At 43.3% G+C, this 10,343-nt stretch overlaps 1 protein-coding gene and 1 pseudogene across 3 annotated transcripts in view; one reads left to right on the top strand and one right to left on the bottom strand.

Annotated features, from left to right (window-relative positions):
• PMS2 (PMS1 homolog 2, mismatch repair system component) overlaps positions 1-10,343 on the bottom strand; it is a 19,469-nt gene that overhangs the window by 3,623 nt on the left and 5,503 nt on the right. For all 3 annotated transcript variants that reach the window (XM_011363853.2, XM_023532805.1, XM_023532806.1), the window contains 8 exons: positions 10,023-10,120; positions 8,933-9,032; positions 7,840-7,924; positions 6,576-6,731; positions 3,850-4,717; positions 2,278-2,445; positions 470-570; positions 95-264 (listed from right to left, as the gene is read on the bottom strand). In XM_011363853.2, the coding sequence (XP_011362155.1) occupies positions 95-264; positions 470-570; positions 2,278-2,445; positions 3,850-4,717; positions 6,576-6,731; positions 7,840-7,924; positions 8,933-9,032; positions 10,023-10,120 (1,746 nt within the window). The remainder of the gene's footprint in view (positions 1-94; positions 265-469; positions 571-2,277; positions 2,446-3,849; positions 4,718-6,575; positions 6,732-7,839; positions 7,925-8,932; positions 9,033-10,022; positions 10,121-10,343) is intronic.
• On the top strand, positions 1,965-2,083 carry LOC111742284 (annotated as a pseudogene).

The raw sequence follows: 10,343 nt of genomic DNA, 5'->3' as shown, positions 1-10,343 counted from the left end.
AATGCTGACCGGTCAGGAGAGGAACCGAGGGCCCCTTGGGGACCACACGTTTGCGTGGACCCCCAGGCCTGGCGGAGGAGCTTCCTCTACTTACCGACTTCCGACAGGCTCTGGAGGCAAACATCTGCCTGACGCGGGAAGGCCGGCACATAACCCCGGGGCTGTCGCTGAGCATAAAGATCAGCTCATCTATGTCCTGCGGTCCAAAGGTCCAGTTTTTACTAGTTGGCAAGGAAACCAATTTAGCCCTTTCAGTGACTGGAGCTAAAAGAATAAAATTGGGAGAAAAATCCATTATTTGAAAACCGCTGCGTGCTGCTCGTAATGAACGTTTAAAAGACAGGGCAGACCCAAAATGCTTTTGGGAGAACCATTTTCATGTCTTATAAAATGCTCTGATCTACGTGACTGCAAAGATGGTCCCCAGCTCTAAAAGGACACAGTTCTATAGTTATAAGTAATAACTTACCGCTTTCATCGATAATAAAATCAAAACCGTTCTTTCTGAATATCTCCAGATTTTCTATCAGAATAGCTTCATTGACAGCAGTTAAGTTGAGAATCTGAGGTCTGAAAAACAGAGGAGAGACTCAAACCATATCTTGAAACCAAGCATTTAGCTATCAGGCAGAAAAATAAAGACAACACTGATTCCTTGAATTCATTTCAAAAAGTACCATGAATAACAAGACTTCATTGAGCTGTGTGCCTTTCCTGTCACACAAGTCTCTGAGAATTTCCTTTTAATTTTTTTTTTTAAAGTTCATTCCAGAAGTAACTACAATCGATAGTAGTTTGTTGTTCCTCAGTCTGCCCACCCACCCCGGCTCCCAGTCCTGTTTTGAACCCTCCTCTCCTTAAAGATAACAATAGAACATAAAAATGCTATTTTTCCTCCTCACAATAAAGACAATTGGAAAAGCTGGGTTAGGTCACTGCATCGGAAAACAGAATAAACCACATTTGTTTTGCCATCCCGCTCCTTCCTCTGCCTGCATTATTTATCCACCCATCCGGCAGCCCAGCCATCTCCCCTCCCGGATATACCAGTGCTGAGTAAGACAGACGCTGCTCAAGGGACGCGACGGGCCGGTGAGCCCGCAGAGACCCGCCCTCTGTCCTCACGGCCTAGTCTCGTGGAGGAGGAAGGCGCCGATCACGCAGCCAAATGCACTGTAACTGCAAACTGCACCAAGAATCGCGCCATGAGCGCAAAGAGCAAGAGAAACTCAACCTGGAGAGAGAGGGACTCGGGGAGCGCTCCTCTGAGGCAATGTCATAAAGCAGCTTATGAAAAGCCTTTACTATCACCATTTATTCCTCCCGAAAATAAACACAATGAACACATTCCAGAGGAAATAGAGAACTCGGGAACCTAGGAGTATTCGCCTAGCTGAGGGGCTGCTTCGTGCCAGGATCTGCTTCTGCTGGGATCTGAGTTCATTTCTCTATGTAGTTTAATTTCCCAAATGAACATCCAAGACCTCTTCTTATAACTTTCCTTAAGACTTCTGGTTTACAGGACATACCATCACCCCACCTGTGACATCAAAATCTGCAGTGACTACCAAGTCACCGGAACCGACCTACTATAGCTGAGGACTGACCGGCAGCGCTGTCTCTCTGAACACACAAAGTCTACGGAGACACGTACTGCGCACTACAAACTGCCCGTCAGCAAAAGGATTTTCTGGCCGACCCGCGATCGACATTTTAAATAGCTGAAAAGGTTTGATGTTTAAGTTGAACCTCTCTGTGCGTGCGCCTCAGTTCTGTCACCTGTGAAATGTGGTAACAGTAACGACCTCTTAGGCTGGAGAGAGTTAAAAGAACTAACACACGTATACTGCTTTGACAGTGCCTGGCACGCGATAAGCACTCAGGAAATGGCAGGTACAATTATCATGTAAAAAGGGTAAAAATTTGCCGTAGGGGATGCTTATGACAAAAAAAAAAAAACATTTATCTATGGCCATGCCACCCTGAACACGCCCGATCCCATCTGATCTCAGAAGCTAAGCAGGGTCGGGCCTGGTTAGTACTTGGATGGCAGACCATCTTGGAAGACCAGGTGCTGTGGGCGTAAAAAATAAAAAAATAAGGGATTGTAAGCGGACAAGGTCCTTGCAATCTGTGAGGTCAACCAAAGGTTGCCTCGCCTAAAACAAACAAACAAAAAAATTATGTCAATATATGTAGACACACACGTAAGTCATTAGACCTCAAATTTGGGGGTTGAAATGACCCTGAAAATTCTAAACACCGAAATGAACTTACGCTATAAGCCTCTGACCCTGGAGAACTGTGTGCTGCTGTAACATCTCGAAGTTGTATTTCTCGTCCGTCGCGTGTTGGTCCACTATGAAGATATCCGCGTCCAGTTTGGTGATTATAAATCCCAGGTTAAACTGACCAATGATTTCCATTTCTGCAAACATTGTTTTACTGCGTGTAGAAGATGTTAATTATAAGACATTTTAAAAGATGATTTTTCTGATGAAAAAAAATTCAAGAACCATAACAGGTGATGAATAAACGGTTGTTGATTAAAATCTCTATTTTAAAATTATAATTAATTTCTCTCACTGAGGGGGCTAAAAGAATTCAAGATAAAAGACGACCAGCTTTAATTTGGGTACCATACATGTCTTTCCCTGTCAAGCACATACTTTCTATGAGTGTGAGTGAGCATGTACAAGTCTAAAGGAAACTGGATCTCTTCACTGGATCTGAGTTCACAGTCCTCAGATCACACTCAAAGTTCACCTCCATTAATTATACACTTTTTAAAGGAACTATTTCCTGAAGACTTTTCTCAGTGTAAACTAGGCCCTAGGAATATCAAAGGAATTACATGGAATAACACTCACTGTTGAAGAATTTATCATCTAGCTTAGGCAAAGCCTGTGTGGTCCAGGCTGAAAATGCTATAAAGGTTCAGAGTACTTAGTGGGTTGCATTGTGTACAGGACACGGCATATCTCAGTAAATGACCAAAGTTTTAAAAGATAAAAGTTAAATATTTCAAGAGGATTCAACATTTTAACAAGTCACGATGCCGTACATGATTATGGTCAAAAAAGTGGCAGTGTTTTCTATCGGTATTATTAACATTTTTCTTTAAACTGACTCTTTGACTTAGCCTTATCCTACGCAATCTTGAAATCACAGGGTTGACTATGTGTTATAATTTTTCCTAATACACCTTGAAATAAAAAGTGGGAAATCCACCAAAACTGCCATGAATTCCTTGCTGGGAGAAGACACTGTGGGCTGAAAGCCTTTAGGAAGAGACGTCAAGTCGGTGTCAAGAAGGCATCGATTAATTCAGATGATGGAAAATATACGCTAGGAGAAATCTAAGGAAAAAACTGAAATGCTTCAAGCAGCAGAACTGCCCAGTAAAATAGTTATTTACAGGAAACGTGAGAGGCAATGAAATCGAGTTGAGTGGAGAAAACCTCGCCAAGGACGCACTGGTGAGGCTGGTGACCAATCTGTGGAATCAAAGGTGACTCCAAATTTAGAATCTTCCAGAGGGAGCAAGAAGGGAGCAAAAGAGGGGGTAGGGGAGGAAGAGAGAGAGGTGCTGGCAAGTCTGACGTTCTGGGATACGTCAAGTCTGCAGTGCAGGGAAGACCCCAAGTAGGACCACCCTGACAGGCAGAGGGGCCAGAGGACCAGACCCTGGTGCCAAGGCAGAGCCACACCCAGCCCCGGGCAACGAGATGACATCGCAGCAGAGCAAATGCCACCGGAGGAGCGGAAGCAGAGTCTGGAAGGATCGGCCTTTGGCTCGCACGGCAGCTCAATGAAATGAGCAAAAATGCGCTTCGGAGAAAACTTTACCTTATCTCTTTTCTCAGTTCATCTTCTGCCGCTTGATTTTCTCCAGGGCAAATCTTTGCCCTGAACTTCCTGTAATTCTGTTCACTCTCTCTTTGCTGTTCTTGGTGATGTAATTGCTTTATCCGTTTCACCAAAGAACTCATAGAAAAGTCAAGGGGCACCATTTTCTTATTAATTTTCACAGCCACATCAACCTGAGACACTGACACGTCCTGAGTAGTAACCGACTCCCGAGGGATGTCGGAATTTAAAGGAATTTCTTCTTTTTTAAAACGCTTCGTGTTTGATGGGGAGACATCAGCTGGCTGAGGCAAAGCTCTAAATTTATAGCCATTATCTTCTTGGCCAACATGGCATTTCACGTCTGAAAAACGATGCTCGGGTTCAGGTAACTTCTCACAAGACTCTGCATTTTCTTGTGAAAACCTGTCATCGGGGGAGCTGGCTGCACGGTCCCCGCTGGAGTGACTGCCCGTTTCTGGGGTGCTGAACCCCTCCTCGGAGCCGACTGGGGTGCTGCTGTGGCCCGAATCCTTCCCCGCGTCCACTTCGCCCCCATCCGACCTCATCGCCTCCACCCGAGGCCCTGAGGAGCCGGCGCCGGAGATGGGCATCGGGGGGGACGGGGAGCCCGAAGGGCAGGGGGCCGGGGCGCTGCTCTTCTGTCCCCGAGGAAGGCGGCTCAGGTCAGCAGGCCTCAGGCCCCGAGGCTGCTTGTCTGCCGAGTGACGGAGAGAAAAGGCCTCCCGCAGCCTCGAAACGGCCACCGCCCTTCTCTCTTCTCCGCGAGTCCCGAACGGAGCGGGGGTGCCCTGCACCTCGGCCGGAGGCTCCTCCACGTCCACCGAGCGCGGTTTTATGGCGTTACCTGAGCAGGTGCGAACAGAAGAGGGGGTCAGGGGCCGCGCGGGAACCGAGTGAGAGGGGACAGGACCCTCGCGAAAGCGGAGCTGTCCTGGTCAATCGGAAGGCGACACGAACTGAAAACAGGCGCCACATCCTTGCTGGAATGCAGAATTAAAAAGCAGCTCGCGTGAGGACTGAGCAAACGCTGCTGGTGGCCGTGAGCCCCGTGCAGCCGCTTTCAAAGGCCACGGCGGGCATCTGCTGAAGCGAAAGCACGCGCGCCTGTGGCCCAGCATCGCTTCTCCTGTCGCCAACGCCACGGACCGGGGTGTTCGCGACACCCACAACCGGACATAACCCCAGTGTCCGCAGACAAATCGCGGCGTTAAATACGACGGAACTCCTACAGCAACGACGGTGAATTGCTGCACGTGACTCGGGGGGACTCTCACAGACAAAACATAAAAATAAAAAAGTAGACTGGACGGCTTCAAATTAAAAACAGACAAAACTAATCTAGGTGCCAGAAGTCAGGAAAATGGTGCCCACAGGGGTTACTGGATGCAAGGAGGACAAAGGGGTCCTGTGGGTGCCATTTCCTGGCTTCAGGACTGATACGCTTATAAGCCACATGCTTCAGATGAGTCAGTGTGTGCGTGACCTGCTACACTTCAATACAATGGCTGAATGAAGGGCGCCTATTCAACTGCGCTTCAAGGTGCACAGCTACGCTGAGCAGTTTCTCCTTCTGGGGCAGGGCCTATGAGTGAGCTCAGAGATGCCACCGCTGGCCTCTTCCACAAGGACGTGTGGGCTACCGGCCATCCTTCCCCGCCCCACACACGCATGGCGTCCCACGCACAGAAGCGCCAGGAAAGATGTGGGCCCTACCGCCTGGAAGTCAACAGGCCTGCCACGTGAACGTCAATGTCCCCAAGCTCCTCTCTCGCCACCTAGCAGTCCCATCCCCCACGTCCTGGGCCCACTGTGGCACTCTACGAGTCTTCCAAGTCGACCCCTGCTGAGCCCTGGGGTGTCGGGAAATGCTAGGACAGAGCCACTCTGTACCCCGTGCCTCCCCTCTCCTCCTGGCTTACAGCTCCTGGTCCCCTCGGTTTACAAGGCCTCAGCCCATAGCAGTTTCCTCTCGCAGGCGTAACGCTCATCTGTCACCTCAGCCTTCCTCGGCAGCGCTCTGCTCTTCTCTCTTCTGAGGACACTATGACGGGCACCCGCCACCCCCGTCTCTACCCACAAGACACGGAGATTGGGGGCGGGTTGGCTTAAAAACAGCATCCACCCCAAGGAGTGGACCGGGCCGTCGGAGGGGGTGATGGCCAACCCTTCCCTCTGCCAACGGAGGCAGTTTGGGGCCCCTCTCCCAGATGGCCCGAAGGCACTTGGTTTGGATGAATAACTTCGATAAATGGCTGATAAATTATGACCAGGGAAATAAGGACTGTGCATGCTATTATTACAGATGGCAGATCAGCTTTGCGGCAACTCTCATTGCAACATGACACTCAGTGAAGAATGCACAGGGGTGACACGAGGAACATGCAGAGTAACAGCCTCCAGAAATTCCCTCCTCTATGAAAGGAATGGGAAAACTGGCCAAAGTCGTCAAAACTCATGTTTTCAGAACTCCAGAAATTAACAGAAGGCTTGCAGCAATCAGCTGAGGCTCAGTACTAAACCCACGTGTACTAAACGCCGTTGTTTGCGTCTCTTTTTAAACAGATTACCTGAAATCTGCGGCAGCAGACTTTCTAGCGTGAGACGTCCTTTCTTTTTTTATTGCGCATGAAAACAGACAGACAGACAGACAGAGGATCGCAACGGTTGCTGCAGAAGCTCGCTCTGAGCTTGCTTTTTCTCACCTTCGCCATCCAGCAGAGGCTGCTGACTGACGTCCAGTTTGTTGACAACGCTATCGAACATTCCTATCAGAGACGTCTTTAAAATCGCCAACAAAAGTTTCTCCTCTTGTAGTAAAATTTGCCTTTTATCCGGAGTAACATTGATATCAACACATTCTAAGGCAAAAAAGAAAGGAAACTTATTGTGTTTAAATTCACCTTCGACAATAGAAATTTCCCTACCTGTTTTATTCACTTGTACTTACTAAAAGTACTATTGAAAAAATTACAGTGTCCAGACTCTTATTCATAAACTGTAAAATGCACTCTTTCAAATAAACATGGAAAAGATGAGCAATCTTTTAGATAAACAAAGTATGCGAGGATTTGAATGGGTAAACTTCAAAAGAAAAAGAGCAAATAAACACATAAAAATATACAACACAACTGCAAACGAAACGTCATTTTACCATCTACTGAATTTGGTTAAAAAGTATAATTTTAACCAAATAATTTTCCATTGTTGATAGATGTGTAAATTGGTACAACACCATCACATTCACTGACATGGTGATTCTAATTCTAGGAATTTATTTTAAGAAAATAATCACAGATATAGATAATGATTCCATTATAAGGACGGTATTTAAATTTCTAAGTATTTAAAATTAAGGACAGTATTTAAAATTCTAACTTAAATAGCTAAAAATAAAAAAGTTTAAAACCAAAATATATCCATCGTTGGACTATGATCAATGCAGCTGTTAAAATCATGTTTCTGAATAATTTTTAATGACATGGAAAAGAAAATATTCATTTCTAAGGATAAAGAGTACTATACAAAATTACTAAAAATTATTTTCTCATCCCAAAGGCTATGGGTAGATATCAATCATTATATGTTTTTTAAAGTGTGCACATATGTATTTCTAAGTAGATAAAATATTGGATAAGAATAAACCAGAATTTCAACGATTAGAAGAAAAATGTGAAATTCATTATTTTCAAAATCAGGAAGAACATTTAGGATACTTTTTCCCTGAAATGCCATGAAAAAGTCACATTTTTCAAATAACGCAATTAACCAAGTTTAAAGTAGAAAGCAGGAAAATCTGTATTAAAAAAATAAAAGTCCCTAAAATAAAATTAAGTCTATAAAAAGAAAATACATTTTTATTAATTGTTACTATAAAAGTCTTTTCCCAATCATATCAGAGCTTTATAATTTTCTTTTATTCTTTTAGGAGTAAGTCACCAATTTTACTGAAATCTCAGTGCAACTTACCTGAATCAACAGAAATGTTAAGAACAACAAATGGGTACTGATGACGATTATACGTGTGATAGACCTCGTTCACAAGTCTGGAAACCTACATACAAAACAAAGATCAGAAAAGAATAAATGTTCCCTTCCCCCAGTGTCCTAACAACATGCTATTCTAACCAACCACTAAAAGGATACATTTTTAACAACTTCATTGAGGTGTAACTGGTCTGTAATAAATTATACATATGTAAAGTGTACAACTTGCTAAGTCTACAATCAAGATCAATGAGATTACCATCAAGGGAATGAAAAGATGTATCACTCAAAAGTTTCCTTGTGTCTCTAAAAAGGGATATTTTTAACCAGAGAATCTGATTAATGACGCTTAATCATGGAATCTTTTTCTAATCTAAAGATGCTCCTGAAGAAATGCGAAACGACGCAGGTGCAGTTTAAATGCTCATAAAACACATTCGAATGTACACAGAAATACATTTATATCACTTTATAATGAGATTATGAAATGGCATTAGAGATAAACCATGAAAATCACACTAATTACAATACAGGCTAAAAATTTACAGGTTGAACCGTATCTGATAGAAGTAATTTTCACATGTCACTGGAAAACAAAATATTACTGAAGTACGATGTTGCTGAAGGTACAAAGTCAAAGCTGAACCACTAAAAATCCATGTAACCCTATCAAGATGATCAGTTTCAGTCTGAGATGGAAGTAATCTGAACCCTCATTTTCTCGAAAAATGAACAGAAGGAAGGGAAAATACAGAAGTCTATGCATGTGCATCTACACTGAAAAGTCTAGGCGATGATAAATGTTTTGAAATGTTTATTTTCTTCAAAGTGTTAACTTTTATGATAATAAATATGTTGGTTGTTAATGTATACTTATATGCACATGTATATAATTGAAACAACTGTGTAGTAGACTTCCTTAAATCCCTAAAATTAGATCACTTAAAGCCATGTTTCTAAATCAAAGTCCTAAATTCCATGTGAATTGCCTGTGTCAGAAAACGTTATTAAATAATAAATACAATAAAAAGTTAAAAGGAAAAAGAAAAAACTTATACAAAAAAATTTTAAATACCTTTGCTGGGTCACAAGGCCGCCGATTGATAAAGAAAAACTGTCTGTCTGTTGAACTCCTTCCAACGCCATGAGTACAGTGAGAAATGAAACCTGAGATACTATTCAGTGTTAACAAGGACAGGATGACAGAGTGAGAAGGGTTAGAAACGCACATCATATGGAACATTCTTAAAGTAAAAAGAAATAAAAACACCTGCTGACGTGCTGATAAGTACTAACATTTCGGTTAATGTGCATCTGTGTTCCTTTCTGATGACTCACGAAAAGAACACGGACCTTCTGGAAAGCTCTAAAGCTCCTGTAGAGCAAGTCCACCATGGGCAACGCTGTGGATTCAAAACTACTTGCTTCAGCTCCCCTCCTGCCTTCCCTACTAAACCCTTAGCCTGCAGTAAAGAAGGGGGTCTCACCCCAAACTCACTCTAGAACCTCTGTGCTCTCCTCACCTGCAGTCCAGGAAATCCAGCTCCCTGTCATTGGGATCTTTGCCCGCATTCTCTGTCCTTTTAGAGTCTGTTCCGGGTTAGCAAACTTGTACCTCCTAAAGTATTGGTAAAATGCTAATTCCACCTGAGATCTGCCTCGGGGATATCTGCATTTCCACAAGAGCGATACCCTAATACAAAGAAATGAATCCCCATCTTTAATTTCGGGCATAAGCCAAAGGCAAGTGGAGGGTAAGCTATATGCACCATCGCAGGCCCAGTCCCGCTTATGGAAAATTTATTTTTCTTACACTAAAAGTAATGATGTAGACTGGGTAAGGAAACAGCCTCTGCTGCCTCTGTCAGATTCCAATAAAGTGAACCATTATGTATAAAATAATTTTTAAAAGTTATTCTAATTCTTCACTAAACAGAACCTTTACTACAAGTATTACTTTAGAAAAGTCCCTAAAACGCACCAGTTACCCAAAATATTCTTTGAATTAAGTAACTGCCTCCTTTACATAAATCTTTTCTCAGCAATAATACTTCCTACAGGTTTATAATGGACATAAGAAACCAAAAGCCTGAAATCATAATCATTAAAAACAAAATAGTCAAGAAAAAAAAAGTTTGTGATTTTCCTGGCATCAATCTACTCACCAAAACAGATTATGGAGAGAATCAGAGCAGCTCAAGCCGAACTCTTCACAGACGCTGTCACTAGGGGGCAGCTGAACAAAAGGAATGAGGCTTTGCAACTAAAAAAAGCAAGATTCACAGTTAGTTCCCAGCACAGACAAATGGACCTAATTTCAGAAAGCAAGCTATATTGCGGTTGTCTGTGTGTTTCTTTCCTAGTCGGCTATCCACATTAACAGCACAAAGAATCTTGACAGCTGCTTTATGCAGTACTATAATCATTTTGACTTTTCAGTAGAAAAGTTGAAACACTTGAGCTTCTACTTATCCATAATTAATACA

This window comes from Pteropus vampyrus, unplaced genomic scaffold, assembly GCF_000151845.1.
Source record: "Pteropus vampyrus isolate Shadow unplaced genomic scaffold, Pvam_2.0 Scaffold90, whole genome shotgun sequence".
Taxonomy (NCBI): domain Eukaryota; kingdom Metazoa; phylum Chordata; class Mammalia; order Chiroptera; family Pteropodidae; genus Pteropus; species Pteropus vampyrus.
Note: the sequence above shows the minus strand (reverse complement) of the source record. Positions and strands in the feature narration are given on the sequence as shown.